Genomic DNA, 19,662 nt, shown 5'->3' with positions numbered 1-19,662 from the left:
GCAGCACCTCAGCCTCTTCTCTGCACTCGGGGTCTCATTGGCCAAGTGCCTTCTGCTTCTGTGCCTCAGTTTCCTTGTTCTTGCAAGGAGAATGAGTATCTTGAAGTGTTTTGGGTGGAAAAGGAAATGCCACGCACCATCTCTGTCCCTGACGTGGTGGTCACCAGGCTGTGGTGGCCTCCTAAAGCCCCTTTGCCCAGGGAGGTCCCTCTCCACCTCTCAGCACTATAAATAGATGTGATGCAGCTCTTGGCTAAACAAATTTTCTCCACAGCTCTTTTCTTTCCTACTCAGAATTCAGGGAACATCATTTTGGTAACCAAGGTATTTGCATAATCAGTATTTTGTGGTAATTGCTCCCTTTCAGAAGAGGTGCTTATCATCCCATCGGGTTTTGAGGAGCTTGTGCTATCTTTGAGGCCCGGCAGGGAGGTGGTTTCCAAAGGGGAGTGGCTGGGCTGCTGCCCTGTGGTTTGGGGGATGCCTCCCCCGGGATGAGCAGGACCAGAACAGCCTTTTGCCTCTGGGCTTCTGCACCATCAGTGATCTGCTGCAAGTCCTTTCCTCCCCCCCCCCGTGCCTCAGTTTCCCCTTAGTCCCCAAGTCTCCGAGCTGGGAGGGAGGAGATGTCCCAGTGCAGTGGGACACAGGGTCTCCATCTCTGCAGGATCTGCCTTCCCAGGGCCGCTCCTTCTCTCCCTGATGCCGCGGCATGGAAAAGCAGCCCTGGGGAATGGCTTTGCAGTGCTTTTACAGCCACCAGCCCAGCGGAGCAGGGTGGGAGTGTGGGGCTCTCACCCAGCTGCAGGAGACGCCACTCCATGGCGAGACCCTGGCTCTGTGCCCCGCGTCGCTGTCACTGCAGCTCTCGGGGGGCGAGTGGTAGCCAGTGCCGGGCGTGCCAGCGAGCCACCCTCGCCCGCCCGGCAGCGTGACTCACTCCCTGAGTGGCAGCTCCCACTCGGCAGCGTTTCCAAGGAACCCAGGCGATGTCTCCCAGTGGCAGCGGCTGGAATGGGGAGCCCGGCACCCCGACCTCGGGGCCGGGCAGGCTGGCAGCTCCCTCCCTGCCAAGGAGAGCCGGGAAGCAGCCGGGACAAGGAGCGGGCGAAGCGGGCAGCCCGCACGGGAACAAAAAGCGGCGAAGCCTGGTGTTTCCCAGCACTGGCAAAGGCTGGAAAGGCTGTGGGGAGGGTGGCTGCCGGCTGGGATGTGGCAGCGAGCGAGGGAAATGCCCAGCTCTGAGGGCTCAGCCACCCCCGGTCCCGGGGGAGAGGCAGGCAGCCAGCTCTCTGCAGGCTTGCAGGCTGCTCTCAGGTTTGCTGCCATTCAGCCTCTTCTGGGCTTCAGCACTTCTGCCTTGCTCTTGCAAAGCCCAGGTGTGCTGGGCACAGCTCCCGGCGTGCCTGTGGGTCTGGGACAGGCAGTGATTCGGGAAGCAGCCCGGCAGTGGTGCAGAGGTTAAAGCATCCCTGTGCTCGCTGACTGCAAGAGGGAAAACAGCGTGTCCTGTTCCTGCGCCCGGGCAGCGTTGGTGCTGCCTGACCTGACTGCTAAGCAGGGGCTGGGGCTCCTTGCAGCACTGATCTCAGTGCTCACCGAGCCATCCTCTCTTCCTTCTCTGCGTCACTCCCCGGTGCCCTGCACCGCGATCGTTCCCGGGCTGGCTCTGCCCTTCTAACCCAGCTCCTCTCCTGCCTGCTCCATCCTCCGTGCCTTGCTTCTGTGCTGCCAGCAGCCAGAGAGCAGAGGCTGCTCCTGCCCCAACTGTTTCCCCAGCTGTATTAAGTCTCTATTTGTCTATATAAAATTCTATGTCATTCATTGTCCTAAAAGGCTGGCAGGTAATTCTGTAATTACCATCCCTCCTACGGAGCTGGCCTCTCCTCTCTCCCTTCTAGCTGGATGCCCTCTCCAAGTTTAACCCCCTGGGAATTTACATTGTCTTTGCAATCCCCAAGGGAACAGTGCTGCTAAATCCAGGCCCCAGTGCTGCCTCTGGGAAGCCCTTAATTCCCTTTCCCATTAGCAGAATGCCCAATTAACAGCCCCTTGTGACTCCTCTGTTGGTCCTCCTCTGCACAGGAGAGGTCTGGGGCTGGCTGTGTGGGCTTGGATATGAGGGAGTCCATGCCCTGTGTCCAGACAGTCCAGCCTGGGATGCTGGGATGTGCCAGCACTGTTTGCCCCACACCCTGCAGACCCCCTTCGATTCCTTCCAGGGGTAGGGAAGGCTTCAAACTGCTTTGCACCCACCACTTTGCCTCAGAGACTCCACAGACCCCCCCAACCCCATGGAGGTTTCTCATTGCAGCCCCCCCCAGGCCATCTCATGGGCAGGGTGGGTGGTGGGAAGGGGGGAGGCTGCACTGGAGCATCTCCCAGGCTTGGGTCTCAGTGTCAGAGAGCATTTCCAAGGGTCCTTTCTTCTGGTGAGGCAGAGGATGCTGTGAAGCACTTCAGTGCTTCGTTGTTTTTTGTGCTTAGCTTTTTTTCCCCCTTTAATGGGAATTTTATTCTGTGCATGGAGCAGCTGGTGATTTTTCTGGCTGCTGCCACATCACCTTTGAGCAACGCTCATGAGACTCCTCTTTCCGCTGCCCGTAGAGAGAACTTGAGCAGAGGAGCCCTGGGTCTGTTCCTGCTATAACCCAGCTGATGAGAGAGACGTTTCTGAGAAGGCAGGAGACACCTGGTCCTGCCCGGGGTGGGGACACGGGGAAGAGACCTTGGGAGCTGTGGGGGTTCACACAGGGTCTGTATAATCACAGCCAGCAAAGCACGGTGTGTGTCCCACCGATGGGTAACAGCAGTAAAAGGCTGGTTTTTGAGTTTTATTTCCTCTTTTAAAAGGTGCTTTCCTCAGTCAGAATCCTCGAGTTCCAGAGGGGAACCAGGCCTGAGCTGGGGGAGGGAAGAGAGCATTCCCCAGGGCGTGGGGGCCTTTCCAGAACTGTGGGTTCCTCCTGGAAGGAAGAAAGGCTGTGGGAGAGAAGCTGGATGCTCCAGTCTCAGCTCCCATCCCTTGGCTCTGTAAGAGGGAGATGCTGGGGTTTGCTTTGTTTCAGCTCTTCAGAGGAGGTCCCTTAAAAAGGGAACATCTTCCCTTGCTGCCCGTGGGGGCAGGGTAAGATCCCCGTTAGGTACTCTCTGCTGATGTGATACTAACGAGTTGCCTGTGTTTCCCTGCCCCTGGCAGAATTCCTGCAAACGAGGTGCCGGCAGGGATGCTGGCTGTGCGGGTTTCACAGCACCGCTGAAGCAGGGCTGAGGCCGTGCTCAGGAGGAATGCTGCTGCTGGCATCCAGCCAGCGGCACGTGGGGAACTTTGAGCTGGCCGTGTCTCATCGCTTGCTCCATCCTGGCGCCTGTTCAGCAGAGGGACCCTGTGGGAAAGGCTGGAGCAGCAGGTGTGCTAAGCACAGCTCCTGCAGGCCCCTCTGCTGAGGAGGTGGCTCTTTGTTACCCCGGCTCCAGCACAGGCTGCTTTCCCAGGAATCACCTGCTTGTCAAGAAGAGCAAAGGCCATGTAGAACACCGGTGGGTCTCTCAGTCCCTGTGTGATTTGGCTGCAGAGCCCTGCCCCTGCCTGTCCATGAGGGAGCAGAGGAGTCTCTGATCTGCCCATCCTGCACAGGGTGTCAGTGATGCCCCCAGCACAGCTCTGAGGGGAGTGGGAAACACATCTCCATCACCAACACCGTGTCTCTGCCTCCGTGGACCCGGGCATTATTTGGAGACTGCCCCCAGACCCTGAGCTTTGTATTGCCTGTAGCCTCCAACATATCCTGACCACTCTGTCTGTGGCAGCAGGACTGATGGGGCTGTAAAAAGGTTACCAGACACTTGAGAGCATCTCAGCTCTGTCCTGCAGATTTGTGGTACCACCTGTCATTACCAAAATGCTGCTGGGCAATCCATCCCCAGTGTGTGCCCTGGCTGGCACGGAGCCATGGCTCCAGGAGATCTGCTCCTCCTTCCTCCACCACTGGCGCTGGCGTCAGGATTTGCAGATGCTCTTGGCCACAGGGCTTTGTCTCTCCTCCCTTTTAATTGCCACAAGGGTAATTGGTTTTGTGCTGAGCAGGGGGAGTCCATGAGCTCTTGTTCCTCTGCAGCACCCATGCAGCTCCCTGCCAGCAAGCTGAGTGCTGAGAGGGTGCCAGAGCATCCCAAGGTGGGAGCTGAAATCCTTCCCACTCCTTGCCTCAGCCCCCAGCTCTCCCAGATGGATGTCCATCCTGGCCCCAGGATGGAGCTTGCAGCTCCTGTCTACCCATGGCAATGAGCTGCTGGCAGCCGGGAGGAGTGAAGGACCAACTGGCTCATCTGCTGAGAGCATTTGATTGATGTTGTTATCGTTTTGATTACTTTTTTTATAGGCCAACAGAAGGATTTTAATCCGAACAGTGAAGTAGGAAATGGGAGAAGCAGTGCCTGGAACTTGACGAGGAGGCAGCGAGGGCTGGTGGCTCCTTGTCCACATCCCTGGGAGGTGGTTTGGAGCTGTTGGCCAAACCGAGAGTGTCACGTAGAGGCGTTCCTGGCCTGATCTTGCAGGAATTGCAGCTGCCTCTTGTGTTATTTACAACACAGCTGGTGCCCAAGCAGCTTAACCCCGGCCTCACAGCTGCCCAGAGCCAGGCGCTGCCTCGAAGCGTCGATCTGAGCCAACGGAGGAAGGGGCAGCAAGCTCTGAGGCCAAGTTCAGCTCTCTCTGCCACTTTTTGTGACTCAGGACAAAGTCATCTGACGTGTTGCCACCGGTGGCTAGGAACTGTCATTCTCCAGAAGTGCCGAGGTGACAGCTGTGGGGACCACGGGCGGCGTTGGTCCTGGCTCTGCGATGCTCTCTGGATGTGAATGTGGTGTGTGAGCAGGCAGGCTGGATGAGAGAGCTGCTGCTGCTCTGCTAACTGGGCCACCTCTCCTCTGAGGCTTCTCTGAGGCTCTACCAGTGCCCTGCAGAGGGTTCAACCTGCCCCAAAATTGATTTGCTTCAGTGTCTCTTGGTGAAGGCAAAGCACTGGTGCTGTAGGCAGATCTGTTTGCTTCACTCTCCAGCAGCTCCAGGGCACAGGCCAGGGCTGGTAGCACGTGGCAAGGGAGGGGAGGCAGGGCTGTGTCCCACAGGACTCGGCCAGCCTCACCAGGACTGACAAGAGGAGATGTTTTGCCCCGTGCCAGGCTCTCCATGCCACCACCAGAGAGCTCCTGGAGGGCTGTTGCAGTGTGGGTGTCAGGTGGGCTGGGGCTGTAGCACAGCTCCTCCGTCTCCGTCCTTCCCCCGTGCCTGCCCCAGCTCCTGGTGCTTCAGTGGCAGCCAGGTGGTTCTTTCAGCCCGGTCCCATCAGCCTGCCGTGGTCTGCAAAGGCCGTGGCAGCAGGCCATGAGTGCCTGCTGCAGGAGAAGATATGCAAGGGGCCAGGTGACAAAAGCAGTGGCCGGCGCCCCTTGGCCAGGGACTGCCCAGAGAGGGGATGGAGTGGAGGCAGGGGTGCCACAGCCCCGTGGCAGTGTGGGCTGCAGGGTGTTGTGCAGGAATGTGTTGCAGCTAATGCTGTGTGACAGTTGGACGCGTCCTCCCGGGCCAGCCAGAGCTGACATGTCATCTCCAGAGCTGTCACTCCGCCTGCCTCACCACGGCGTTGGCTGTAAACAGGCGGCGAGGGGAACGCTCTCCCCGGTGTGTGAGGAGGGAGAAGGGCTCTGAGTTTATTTGCATGTCCTCAGATGATCAGGCCCGTGTCACTTGGCACTGGGATGTATCCTTCAGAGAGATGGAGCCAGCTGGGGAAAAGGCAGAGAGGAGGGGGGGTCTAACACCCCCTAATCCAAGGAGGTGATGCCGAGCACCTCCCTTAGACGACTCTGACGTGAGCAGAGCATTGCCTGCCAGCCCCAGCGAGGGTTTCACACCCACCCAGGCAAGCTGGGGCTGCCACGGTGCCTTGGCTCGGGAGGCAAGGGCATGGCACAGGCTCTTTGGGACTGGGGTAGCCACTGACGCCTGGGAGATGCTCACATGGGCCCCAGAGAAGGCTCTGGAGGCAGCTCCTGCCCAGCCCCACAGTTAAACGTGGAGCTGGATGTGGCATTTCACAAGTAAAATGCAGGAGCAGAAGGACACAATGCTGCCTTTCCCAGGCTGCTGAACTTCACCCGGGATGTGAACAGTGTCCTGTATGGACCACTGTCCCCTGGCAGGAATTCTGAGGCACAAGGTGCCCCCGTGGACCAGCCCTGGGGGATGCTTGTGATCCTGTACCTCCCATTTCTCACCTCTGCCTGCTGCTTTTGATGCTCTTCAAGACCATTGAGGCTCACAGTGCTGAAACCCTTTCTCTCTCAGAGAGAAACAAACGTGGCACACGCCCAGGGGAGCAGAATTACCCGTGTGTCTGGGGAGGCAGGGACTGGAACCAGGCAGGCTCTGACAGCTGCTTCCAGGAGGTCTGAGAGAGACCAAGCAGCGTGTCAGCCACGCACAGCTTGTCCTGCACAGCAGCAGCCCCCGTTTTGCCTGGCTGCTTTTGGCATGATCGGCCTGTCCAGGTACCAGGAATGCCTGGCTTTACCTGTCCCGGCTGTGAAACACATCTGGGGCAAGTGTTGGGGTGGCAGCCATGGACTGCTTCCTTGTGGGATGAGCAGTGGGGACGTGCCAGTCCTGGCAGTGGGACTGGCAAGCAGCATGCGTTTCCAGGCTGAGTCATGCTGAGGATTGTGTCTTGTTCCCTGTTACGGGTCCAGGTGCAGTATTCCCTTGGCAGAATCAGCCCATCCTCCCTCTCTCCCCAGTTGTGTGTGTCCGTCCATCCTTCCCACCTCCTTCATGTAGCAGCAGAGTAGCACTTGTAGGGGGGAAAAAAAAATTAAAATCTCTACCTGGAAGCTCTGCAGGGCTCTAAGGTCAGGACTGGTGCTTGCCATGCAAGGCACGGAGCCGGTGTGCTGGGCAAGCAGGTACTCACTCAGCTGCAGCTGCAGGGCTGGCTTTGGGGTGGGGACTTGCATCCATGGGAGGGGGGAAATGACGCCATCAGGGCCAGAAAGGGGTGGCAGGCAAACGGGAGATTGAGATACACAGCTCCTAAGTGGGACTTGCTGTCCTCTCTGCCAGCCAGGCAGTGGGAGCTGCAGAGAGGGACAGGGCGCCTGCACAGCTCTGTCCCCCCCTCACTGAGCTGTCTCTGCTCAGCTGCTCTGTGTCTAGGTTATTTTAGCTTTGATTCAGCTCTGAAATTGCCTTGGCTGAAACTCTGTCTCTATTGTTTTCAGTCTGCAGAAGCATCATTGAACGTGTCAAAAAGATAAATTGGAGAAAAAGAGAGGAAGGGAAAAAAAAAAAAAAAAAAAAAAAAAAAAAGAGGAGTGCAGTGCAGTTGGTGAGGAGAGCCATGCTGGTTGTGGTTTCCCAGAGCAGCTGGCTGCCTCAAGCCCACACTCCCTTTCCAGAGGCAGCTCCTTGCAGCCCTGTCCCCGTCTCTGCAGGACTGAGACACCCTTCCAGACATCCTCCTTTACCTTCTGCCAGAGGGCTTTTCCCCCTTGGCAAAGCTCATTTAGGTTCATTTAGGCTGAGCATCTGTCCTGCCTGAGCCTTGTCTGGGAGCATGGTGAGCAGTCTCTGAGACCTGCTCTCTGTCTCTGCCCTGGCTGGGGCTGAGACACCGAGCCCAGCCTGGTGGATCAGCCAGAGCCCCATAGCAGGGCTCTGGAGATGAACAGAAAAGTAGGATGGGCAGCAAGAGGGGTCCTGGGTGTGGGCAGGGGCTCAGAGCAGACCTGTGTGTGTCCCCAGGGGTTTCACTCGCTGGTGGCCTTGTGCACACATTGGGGTCCAGCACCAAAACACCTGGTCCAGGGTCCACGGAGCTGAGGAAGGTCTGTGCAGGTCTGATGGGTCAGTTTGGGCTCCAGACCAGGCTCTCTCAGGAGTTCAGGGGGCCCCAGCAAAGGTTTGAAGAGGGCTCAGGCTTCTGCATCCATGGAAGGATCAAGCCTGAGGGATGAGTTTTGGGGTCTGTTTGGGGTACCACGTGGTTCTGGAGGACATGGTGCTGTCCATGAGCCAGCACTGGGGCTGTGGCATTGAACAGCACAGGGTGGTTTGCTGTGTAACACCTTCATAATTGCCAATTACCTCCGGGGAGGAGGGGGAGGCACCTGGGAAAGGGGCTGGCAGTGAGTTATGGGAGGTTGCAGAAGTGGTTGTTGCTGCTGCTGAGGACGCTGGGGCAAATGAATAACCTGTTAAATAAAATGTCAGCCAGGAGTGGATGGGAGCTGGCATTGCTTTTTCCGCTTGCACTTTACAAAATGAATCTCCCTGTGCGTGGTTGATTTGCTTATTCAAAATAGGCCGTGGTGGAGGGGCTCTCCTGCTGAACCCGCTGGCACCAAGGGCTAAATTGTGTAAATTCCGTTGTCCAAATGCTCCTCTGAATGGCTGCAGTAATCTAAGGGCATAATCCGTTGCCAGAGGACAGGGGTTTTCAGAGCCTAATTCCCTTTGTTTCTGGAAACAATAAGAATATGAGAAATGAGGCTGAGAAATTGCCATTGAGCTCCAAGCTGCAGTCCAGTGCTGGGAAAGGTGAAACCGTTCCCTGCCTCAGTTGCCTTTCACACCTGAAACGGGGAAGATCGATCTGTGTGAAAACTCCAGGAGGCAAATACCGAACGGGTTCCATTAGACAAGGCTGGTTTCAAATGGCAACTGATTTGCATGAGCTGATTAAGCTCATTACTACAGCAGGAACTCAGAAAATCATCAGATCCCTATGCAGCAGGAGTGCTGAGGTCTGCTGCGATGACGCTCGGTGTGCAGCGCTCGCCAGCACTGCTGTGCCTTCAGCAGCATCTCCTGGGAGCACACACAGGACATGGCCAGCGGTCACTCTGCTACCAGCACCAGCCTGAGCTGGCCAGCTTGTGGCACCGATATTTATAAATTATTTGGCCTTGTTTAGAAACCTTTCGGGGCGTTTCTCTCATTACGGGTGCTTTCAAAGCGCCTTGTGGGTGCAGTGCTGCAGCCCCACAGAGCAGGGGTGCGGGCAGAGCAAAGCCGTGGGCACCCACAGCATGTGGGGAATGAGCACCTGGCTCTTGCTGATGCTCTGCTCCTATCTGGTAGCGCAGGGACCAGCGGGCTGTGCTGGCAGCCCCTTCTCTGCCACAGCCAGGTGAGTGTGACCTCGGGTGCTGCCTGGGAGCTCTGGGCTGTGTGCCAGTGGGGGACTAGCATGGAGCTGTCCCTTGGGCTTTCCCCTGGGGACAGTGTGTGCGTGCATCCCACACGGAGCCAGGTGCTTGTGTCCTGTGGGGGACCATGTGTGTGTGCATCCCACGGGGACCTTGGGGCATGCAAGTCAGATCGTGCTGCGCCAGGAGCAGCTCTGTGTCCTCACGGCTCTTTCAAACTGAGAGTAGGTTTAGATTAGATATTAAGAAATAATTCTTCTCTGTGACAGTGGGGAGGCCCTAGCATGGTCTGCCCAGAGAAGCTGTGGCTGCCCCATCAATGGAGGCGTTCCAGGCCAGGTTGGATGGAGCTCTGAGCAGCCTGGTCTGGTGGAAGGTGCTGCTGCCCATGGCAGGGGGCTGGACCTGGATGAGCTTTGAGGTTCCTTCCAACCCAGGCCATTCTGTGGTTCTATTCCTGCAGCATTTCCCCAGGTGAGCACCTTGTGGTGCCCTGAGGGTGAGGAGTCACAGGGCTGTACACAAACTGGTGCCACCTTCCAAGGCTGCTGCTGCTTCTTCCGTGCGGCATTTGTACACCCACGTGTTGAAAACAGAGCCCACGTGGGCAGGTGTGCCTCTAAATATATATACACCTGGCAAACACACTGCACTCATGAGCACACACGGACTCTGCAGTTTGCAGAGTCCCCTCCTTGCCCTGCACCCCCAGGAGCACCCTGGCACAGGCAGCAGAGCTGGGAGCTGGTTATGAAGAGAATACAAAGAGGTATAAACTAAGCCTCTCTGCTAGAAAGGCCAGGAGCCCCAGGCTGGAAGCATCACACACAAAGGCTCCTCCGCTCCTGTGCATTTTCTCTTTTTAATGTTTTTGCCTTTATCTTGCATCAGCTCAAGAGCTTCACTAAGCCCTGGAGCACGGAGAGGGATCCCAGAAAAGGCAGGGGCGGAGGGGGACTCTGTGGGGCTGTGTTTGTCACCTCCCATATGCAGGTTCCTGTGTAGCTCTTGCCGAGGCTGGTGACAGTACTGGGGACTTGTTGGGACAGTCCCTGCTGCCACACAGGCGAGCTTGTGGGCCATTGTGCCACAGCTTGGGCGACCATCTCACCAATGCTGTAGTGCCAGAAACGCTCCAGTGCTTGCCACCTCTGTGTCAGGGCCAGCTCTCACCCTGGATGGGCTGGCAGGGCAGGGCTGTGGGTTGCTGGAGCTGCTGGGTGAGCTTTGAGCCCAGCTCAGGCTCCCTCTGCACCCAGGGGCTGTCACGCAGCCGTCTGGGCTGGGGATGGCGTTATCTCTCCTGCTGTCCTGCCTCCTCCGGCATTCCTTCCCCCAGGTCCCTCCCGTGCCCTGCTCTGTGCTGTGCTGGGAGGAGATAGGAGTCCAAGTTATCCACTGAGGAAATTGCTCACTGTAAATCCACGGCCAAAGTCCTGGGATTCCTGAAGGCCCAGAGGAAAGTGCTTGATTGGATTTTCAAGCATCTCTGCCAGCTGTGGGAGAGGAGGGCTGACAGCCGCCCTGAATCTTCCTCACTGGTGCCTGGGAGGGGATGCAGGCTGTGCCTGCTCGCTAATGGAATGTAAAGGATGTGTAAATCTCCCGCCTTATTTAACTCCCCCCTGAACTTTATATGCAGCGATAAATTTCTCCTCCTGCAAATCTGCTGGAGCAAGGTGGGCCTCGGGTGCCTGGTGCCCAGACAAGTGTGGGGGGAGGCATTCTCCTGCTGCTGGAGAGGAGCTGCTGTGCCATGCAGCAGCCAGACCCTGTCCCTGAGGAGCTCTGGGGACACTCTGGCTGCACTTGGGGGCTCTGGCAGGAAAGGCTCACTTTGGGTTCAAGCTGCCCCTGCCAGCGTGAGAGGTGCAGGAGCACCTGGGGCTGGTGTAATCCCCCTCCTGCCCACGGGGCCAGGGGTGTTTGCCTCCAGTGCCAGCAGAAAGCAAAGTTAATAAAGCACAGAGCTCTCCTGAGTTAAAAGCAGTAATGGACAGGCAGAGAGTAGCCGGGCTGTGGTGGGGAACTGGTCCCACTCCAAGCCCCCATCATGCAGCTGAGCAACACACAAATAATGGAGAAAAATGCTGCAAATTTTATTCTGTTGCTCCTTATCTCTGATTAATCCTCTTACGTGTTCATCTCATTTTATCCCAGTGTTGACTGTCTGTCTATTGTATTTCTGTAGTCCTCACAAAGACAAAAATCCCTCTGAGTCTTGCTTAGCTGGACAAGGGGGGGCTCCTGCCTGCTGGCACCAGTGGAGCACCACAGAGGAGAGGACCAAGGTTACATGCCCATGATCACCACAGCAGATAGTGGCAGAGGAGGGGCTGGAAACCAGTTTCTCCCAGGCCCTAGATTAGTGCCTAGATTAGATGCCCTACATTTGGGCATCCCCAAATGTAAAGAAAGGTACCCTAAACAAAACTGTCCCATGGTGTGGCTTTGCTGCCCATGCTCGGGGCATGTTTCTCAATGCACTAGAGAGGAGACAGGCTTTCCTCTTCACACCCCTCTCTCACTGCAGGCAGATTTGTTAGAGCCCTGCAAGGGAAGCCCTGCCTGTCTCAAGTCCCTCTTCTCCAGGCCAGGCTCTCCAGCCCTGCTCAGTTTTGCCAGCAGCCCCGTGGTCCTCTACCTGCTGCTGGCTGAGTCAGGAGCACGAGCCTTCTGGGCCTGACCCTATTGCTAAAGGATTTTGCTTTGATCCACTTCTCCAGCTGGGGAGAACAAAAATCCCTTAAACAGCCAAAAATCATAGGGAAGATTGGAGGAGAATTTTTTTACCTGAGTGGGAGCCCCTGGTTGGAACAATTTAGTGGAGGAGGATGGCTCCTGTAACAGCATGGAACAATTTGGAGGAGAACGCTGTTTGTAATGTGGTGGAAACTTGAACAGATGAGGGAACCCACTGTCTTTGGGGGGCATTTAGACAGTTTCCACAGCACCCCAGCCTGTCCCAAATTTGTGCAGGCACGGCCAGGCTGTGTGAGTGAACAATCTGGAGGTTGTCATCATCTCACACTCAGCATCCTTCACTCCTGCAGGTGCTGAGTCCTTGCCCTGGGACCCGAGGGCATCCAGTGGCACACTCAGCTGCAGTCCCACCTCTGCCACAGCCACGTGCACCTCGGGCAGCCCATGCACATGCACTGTGCCAGCGAGGTGGGCTCAGGTCCTCTCTCCTGCTGCACATTGATCAGACAGCTCTTGGTGTAAATTCTCCCAGGATCTGGCAAACTACAGCAAGGAAAATGTGGAGGCCTCTGGCTTCAGTAGCTGGAAATTGCTTTTCAAACCCAGTAGAATTTCCAGCCTCCCCAGCATCCTGCGGCAGGGAGCTCCTGGGATCAACTGTGTGGCAAAGTGCTGCCTTTTCATGTGTCAAACCTCCTTCCACAGGTGCCTTCCAGTTCTCATGCAGTGCCAGCTCCCTGCCTGCTGTCAGGATGCTTTCAGGGACCATTGTGGTCCCTCTTCTCCTTTCTAGCCTGGAGATCCCCAGTCCCAGCAGGGGAAGGCAATGTCTGTGTGTGTTTGCCCATGGAAAGCACGGTACAGGCTGAGCTGCAGATTCTCAGTGATGCATCTGGCCGTGTCTCCCAGGGCTTGTTTCAGGACAGCCTCTCCCTCTGCAGAAGCTGTTTCTTCTGGTGACCTGAGTGTGGCTGGAGGTTGTGGTGGCACACGGGGTCTTTGCTAGCCATGCTTATACTCTATTTTTTGTAATTGCCATCGTTACTTTGAGAATTTTTGAGCCCCTCTTGCCTCCAGCACCTTGTTGAGCTGGCTCCAGTCCTTGCCAGGGGGCAATAAATCCATCTCTGCCACCCCCAGGGTATAACAGGTCCTAGGATTTCCAACTAGCCCCCAACCTGCCTGGCCGCTCAGCCTGTGTTTATCTCTAGGTGCGATGCCAGGGCCATTTAAAAAGCTGCAGGCTGAGCAGCAGAAGGCTGCAGCTGCTGCCCGGAGCCAGGCTGCGGCTGCTGCTTCGTTATTTACAGCTGCCTTTGGCTGCTCATCAGCTTCTCCAGCAGCTCTGCTGGACACTGCTCACTGGCTGCTTGTCCCTGCGCTGAAAGCCAGGGGTACTTGTGCCCTCAAACGGGTGCCATCTGGCACCCCACCTTTGTACCAGCAGCGTTCCCGGCTCGCCTGCCAGCTCAGGACAGCCAGCTCCCTTTGAGGAGCTCTGTTTTAAACTGCTTCCCAATACTGACAGCGAATCCAAGCTGGAGCACAGGGGGTAAAGTCGTGGGCCATATGGCAGAGCCGCAGGCAGGCTGCATTCTCCTGGCTGGGTCCATGAAGGACTTCACCCGTGAAGGCCAGGGTTATTCTGCTGCCCTTAGTGTTGGTCTCAGCCACGCTGGCACCCCTCAGTCCAGCTCTCCTCGCTTCTCTCAGCTGTTGAACGCTGCCAGAGCAGGGACAGCTTTACCAGGCTGGGTCCGTGTGGCCGAGCAGCTCCTCAGGAAAGACAGCATCTGTTTGCCCATGCTGGGGGGGGGGTCTGACACCTAAACGTGGGCCAAGTGGCATCTGCCAAGGTGCCCAGATGCCCTCTGGGTGCAGATGCAGGGCTGGTGGAGCAGACACACGTCGCGGTGGGTCCCGTGCCAGCCAGCTCTGCCTGCTCTGCTTTTGTCCCCGCTGTTGGTCCCCACGTTCCCCGGCAGCCCCACGGCTCCATCTGAGATGAAGACCGGGGTGTGAGGCTGGAGCTGCCATATGTTCCCCATAAAAACCCTTCTTGGCCTGTTCCCCGGCGTTTCCTGCCGCTGCCACACGTGCTCAGGATCCCACATGCCTCACAAGCCGCTCACCAACTGCAGCCTGGCAGATGGAGGAGCCGGGCACGGCTTTGCAGTAGGAGAGGCAGGACTCCGCAGGCTCTGTTTGTTCTTGGGTTGTTCACAGCAGCAGAGGAAGGGGGAGGAGAGCTGGCACCCACCCCTGCGAACTGGCCCTCTGCAGAAGGGACAAGACCTTCCCGTACCCACTCCCCATCCTGGAGCTGAGCTGTGAGCCCTTCCTCGGCTGCACAAAGTGTTTTCACCCGGTGCCACTTGTGTAAAGGCAGTTGGAAATGGTGTGAGTGTCCTGGGTAGATGGAGACCATCATTCCTCCCAGGCAGGTGGTACTGGTTTGTTCTGGCGGCAGATGGCCAGTCAGCATTAAGAGAAAAGGCAGAAAATCAGTCCTCAGAGGGAGCAGAGATTTATTGTGGTAGGAAATTAAAAATGGATGCGTCAGCTTTTGGAGTAACTCCTGTTCTGCCTTTATCTGTCTGGGGGGGATGAGGGCTCTGTGTTCAGGCCTGTTCCATGGCAGGGAGGTCTGAAGGTGCTCAGGAAGCTGAAGGCACATCCCTTGGTGGTGGGTGTATCACGATGGGCAGTGACTGCACCAAGCTGATGTCTTTCTTACCTTGGGTGGCAGAGTGTGACCAGATCAGAGGTCAGCAGATGAGTGTCCCAGCCTCAGGATATCTTCATGCCACATCAGTCAAGACGCCGTGAAGAGCCAGGTGCTCCCACAGGGGTACATCCACGGTGGGCTCCTGCTGCTGCTGGGCACAGAGAGCTTTCTCCTGATACGTCCTTTTACTTTGTGCTGATCTGTTTTCCAGCGACTGTGCCTCGGTGGCACTGTGCCATGGTGGACCCCGAGGACACAAGGGGATGCAGAGCAGACTCTTGGGCTAAGGGTGGGCAGCAGGCAGGTAAGGACACAGGCAGGGTGGGGACATGGCCATAAACAGCCACTGGCTCCCCGCAGTGGGATGGGGTCAGTGCTGGCCCGTGCCCACCAAGGTGGTGGCAGGTGTTCCCCAAGCAGTGTGGCCCCAGGGTGAGGCTGGGTTTGGTGCTGCTGATGGCACCAGAGCTGCTGAGCTCCAGGGGTTGTTTCATATCCTCAGCTCCCTGCTGCGAGAGCCTGCCCGTGAGCTTTGCTGCCCAGCACAGCTCTCTGCCCAGAAATTAAAAGAAGAAACACAAAAAAAATCAGGCTCCAAGGAAGTGATAGCTCTTGGGGTGCAGCCAATTACCAGTGTTGGGGAGAGAGCTACCTTACCCACTGCTGCTGCTGCTGCTGGTTTCTCTGGCCTCTCGCTCTGGCCCAGGGTGAGCACACGTTAATCCCCAAGCCCGGCATGGGAGAGCTGCTGCAGGAGGGACGTTCAGAGCCACAGCCTGGAGAAGGCATGTTGTACCTGCTGTTGAGCATATTACTGCTTCTCCAGGAGTGGATAAGTCCTGCTTAGGAGGACGCTCGTCCTCTTTTATTTAATTTCCTGGTAATGCTTCTGCAGCGTCCAAGTCTTATCAGGAGAGGAGCAGCTTAAGAGGCCGGTAAAGGAGTTCTCATTGTCCGTATCCATCTCTTTATTCCCCTCTTCCCTTTGACGCTGGATGGCAGGGCAGGCTGGTTGTGGCTGAAGTGAGGTGTGCTTTCTTTTCCTTTTGTCTGTTAAAGCTGCAAAGATTTCCCGGCTAACCAATTCTGATGGTAATTTCGGCTGCGGGAGACGCTGCTGTCCCTGGTCCTGGGCGGTCACCGGCTGTGGCTCAGCCGCGGGTTCCGTGGGGAGGAGCGAGGGTGACACCGACGCCCCGATTGCACACAGAAGGACAGATCTCGGGACACAGCTGGGCAGCTCTGGTCTGGGACTCGCCACCCACTTTGCTGTGACTTGGTGAGCAAACCCCTGCCTGTGTTTCCCCGGAGCCATCGCACTGAGCTCAGCCACATCTCCGAGGCATCCCGGTGCTTCGAGCCCTGCTGCTCATCCTCGTGTTCATCTGCTGGCCGGGGGGCTGCGATGGCTGCGGGCAGCATGGGTGGGATGAAAGTGTGCCCTGGGAAGCCAGCAGCTCGGTGACTGCTGTCTTGTGGCAGCCAGCTCTGGCATTCTCCCTGGCCATGCCAGGCGCGTGGAGACGCGGTGCTGCATTCAGTCGCCTTTTCAGCTGCGCACAATGGCCTCGGATAACGTTTGTTTGAGAAAATCGGTTGAATCGCGTGATTCTTTTTGTTGTGGTTGTTACTGTTGTTCTTTTAAATGCTCATGGGAGTAGCAGAGCAGCTAACGAGGCGGCGCAGAGGCAGTCTCTGGGGAGATGGTCTCGCTGGTTCCCCTGCAGCTGCACTCTCCTGGCGCTGGAGCTGGCTCTGCTCCTGCTGGGAGCGCTGATGGGCGCGGCACTTCCCGTGCTCAGGGGTGCCCAGACCCTGCTGCTCCTCACCAGTTCCCTTCCCCAGGCCTCACCGTTTTCTCCTCCAGCCCTGTGCCGCTGCCTGCGGGAGGGGAAAGCCACGAGCACGCACCCAGCTGGGTGCTGGGAATGGGTCACCTGGCTGTGGTGACATCCCATGGTCACAGAGCGCAGCTCACCCATGGCCAGCGCTGTATCCCTGACCCTGGGCAGACTCACCTGTGCTCAGGAGACCTCCCATGGCAGACATGACATCCTCCCTCGGAGGGTTTTGGGTGCTTACCTGGGGATCAGGCTCGGCACAGGGCTGTCTTTGCTGACCGTGATGTCCTCAGGCCCCAAGCTGTGTGTGCTGGTGTGGAGCTGCCAGGAGCTCCTGTCCCCTCCAGCCCCACGTGCTGTCCCTCTTGGCTCTGCAGCAGGTGCCAAACGCAGCGCTGGGAGCAGATGGGGGTGTCAGAAATGCAGACAGATAGCATTAGTTGGATGATGCATCAAATCCTAAACTGATAAGAGATGGAACAATTGGTGTGTTGTCAAAAGGCCGGGAAGGATCTTTTTTAAATAGACTAAATAGTCTGGACAGGAACAAGCAATGAGCAGCACAGAAACAACAGCACGTTCACCACTTTGTTTTTCTGGCTGGGCTGTGCGTGTTGCCATCTGTGCTGCGCTCCGTGGCCATCCCGTGGTGCTGGGATCGCTCCCCCATAGCAGGCTCACAGCCTGGAGCCATGGCTGGCGCTGCTCCCGGATGCCTAGAGCAGCTTTGACATGACCTTGCCCCGGGCTGGATCTTCTCATCTTCTGGTTGTCTCCACTCCAAGGAGTCCCTGGGCTGATGGTGGAGATTTGGTTGGAGTAGCACAGCTGAGCCTGCCTTAATCCTAGTTTTTAGACCGGCTAAACTTGTTTTCACTTATCTCTGATATCGCTGAGCTGTGTTTCACAGCATGAATAAGCCAGCCCTGGGGTTTGCTTTTAAAGCTCTGCAGAATGGCAGGGAGAGCTCTCAGTGCCAGGGCCGCCGTCTCCCCTGACCCTCGGGGAATGGCCAGAGCCACACCACCAGCAGTTTACCCCACGCACATCTCCCATCTAATGGGCTGCAGTGCTGGGGCAGCGGGACAGAGAGGTGCTGGGAGAGGACGGTGATTTACCCTTGCGTGGCATCTCCGTGAACGTCCCCTGCCTGAGCTCTGGTGCTGTGGCAGGGGCAGGCGCTGAGCAGCACGGCTCTGCACGGGAGGACGGGGCTGTGGCCGTCCCAGGAAGGGACCGGGAGTGCTGGGAGCGCTGCAGGTGGAGTGGGGCTGCCCTGCAGCCTCAGAGGGCTCGGTGTGGCGGGCAGGGCCGCGGGGTGGGGCGCGTTACAGCCTGTCCCTGTGGTTGCAGCGCAGCCATGTGATGCCGGAGGAGCGCGGTGGCGATGATATGGAATGTGGGCAGCTGCCTTCGGACACGCTCCGACAGGTGACGGTCCAGCGCCACCCCCTCTACGGATTCGGCTTTGTGGCTGGCAGCGAGAGGCCCGTGGTGGTGCGGTCGGTGGCAGCAGGTAGGGTGTGGGGGTGGTCCTGGACGCAGCTGCAGCGTGCCAGGAAACACAGCGGCGCTTCCCCCGCCCCGGTAGGACCCCTCCCTGGGCTCCTGTCCTCTCCTGTCCCCTCTGGTGGGCCTGCAGGGTGTCCTCCACAGCCACAGACGTGGGCAAATGCTTTGGGGATGCTTGGGACCCTCCTGCTTCCCCTCTACCCCGCAGCTCTGGGATGCCTGGGTTGGCCCTGACCCTCTCTCCTGGCAGGCGGCCCCTCTGAGGATAAACTCCTGCCAGGAGACCAGATCTTGGCCATCAACGATGAGGATGTGAGTGAAGCCCCCAGAGAGAGATTCATCGAGCTTGTCAGGTGAGGACAACACTTGTCCCTCATGGCCTCTGGGGAAGGGCTCGTGCCAGGCTGCTGTGCCCGTACCAAAGCCTTGCAGTGTCAGTGCACACCCACGTCACCAGTGGTCACTGCTGGGGTGGGGAATTCTCAGCCTGAGCAGGGGGAGAGCCTTGGAGCAGGTGCCATAGCCCTTCCCAGCTGGCCAAGAAGTGGGAAAGAATCCACAGCCACGTTGTCAAGCACCCCAAGGAGCCCACAGAGATCCCAACCACCACGGGGCTGACAAGGGTGGGATGTGCTCTCAGTAGCCAGTTGCACATGTTGAGGTCCATCACCATAAGGTCCCATCCATCCTCATTTCTCCTTTCTGTCACAGGAAGGCCAAGGACTTCATCATCCTCACGGTCCTGCACACCCACCAGGTGAGACTGGCAGGGCCGTGGCCAGCTCCAGGGGAGCCAGGACAGGGGTGAAAAACCCTTTTGGAGGCCGAGGCAGGGTCCCCGGAGACCCTGGGAGACCACTCAGGCAGCTCAACCGATTTGTTGGACCCACGTCCCACCACCCCACGGCTCTTCCAAGCTGTGGGGTCTGAGAGCTGCCACGGCCCCGTGCAGCCATCTCCCCATCCTTGTCACCAGGAGGGAGGGAGAGAAAATATTCCCAAACCCGCCCGGTTTGCCGAGCACACCCCGCGTGTCTGACCCATCGTGCCAGGGGTGGCAGGGAGGGGTCGCTGCTGGCTCGGGAGTCCCTGCGGAGCTGGGAGGGCCGGGCTGCAGGAGGGCTGGAGATGCTGCGGCCACCGGCAGCGATGGTGCGCTGGGGCTCGGCGCCCTTGGCCCTGGGGCAGACCGAGCTGTCACGCCAGAGGCACCGTTTGTGCTTCACCGAGTCTTTGATGTTAGGAAAGAAGCGTGAGAGCTGCCCTGTGCTCCCCAGCACTGCTCTGTCAGGAGCGGGGGCGTGTGCCACACTCCAAAAAAGCTTTTTCCCTCCTGGCCCGCGATGGCCGCCAGCCAGGACGGGCAGCTCAGCTGGTGCTGGCACCGTCAGCTGGCACACTCGGCTCTGTGGCACGACTGTCTCTGTGCTGGAGTATGTGCTGGCACTGCCACCAGAACATCCTGCAGGGATGCCCAGGCTCCTGCCGTCTCCCTGGGGCTGCAAACCCACATCCAAGGGTTCATCTCTCTCATCCGGCCAGTGCCAGTGCCTCCAAGCAAGACCTGGCTGACATCTGCTGGAGCTCAGCCTGCACAAGGAGTGCCAGGCACAGGTGCTCACTGGGGTGCAGCCTCCCTGCCACACTGATGCTGCTGGTGTGACTTCA

General features: G+C 57.8%; 1 protein-coding gene across 4 annotated transcripts in view; it reads left to right on the top strand.

Moving 5' to 3' along the window:
• Positions 1-19,662, top strand: part of FRMPD3 (FERM and PDZ domain containing 3) — a 58,826-nt gene that overhangs the window by 11,617 nt on the left and 27,547 nt on the right. The window contains exons 2-4 of one of the 4 annotated variants that reach the window (XM_053955989.1): positions 17,836-17,998; positions 18,245-18,347; positions 18,706-18,751. In XM_053955989.1, coding sequence (XP_053811964.1) covers positions 17,848-17,998; positions 18,245-18,347; positions 18,706-18,751 — 300 coding nt within the window. In that variant the 5' untranslated portion in view covers positions 17,836-17,847. The remainder of the gene's footprint in view (positions 1-17,835; positions 17,999-18,244; positions 18,348-18,705; positions 18,752-19,662) is intronic. The other 3 variants (XM_053955990.1, XM_053955991.1, XM_053955992.1) reach the window with 3 other exon arrangements.

The sequence above is a fragment of the Vidua chalybeata genome, chromosome 14 (genome assembly GCF_026979565.1).
Source record: "Vidua chalybeata isolate OUT-0048 chromosome 14, bVidCha1 merged haplotype, whole genome shotgun sequence".
Classification (NCBI taxonomy): domain Eukaryota; kingdom Metazoa; phylum Chordata; class Aves; order Passeriformes; family Viduidae; genus Vidua; species Vidua chalybeata.
The sequence above is the reverse complement of the archived record's forward strand: the minus strand, read 5'-3'. Positions and strand labels throughout refer to the sequence as shown.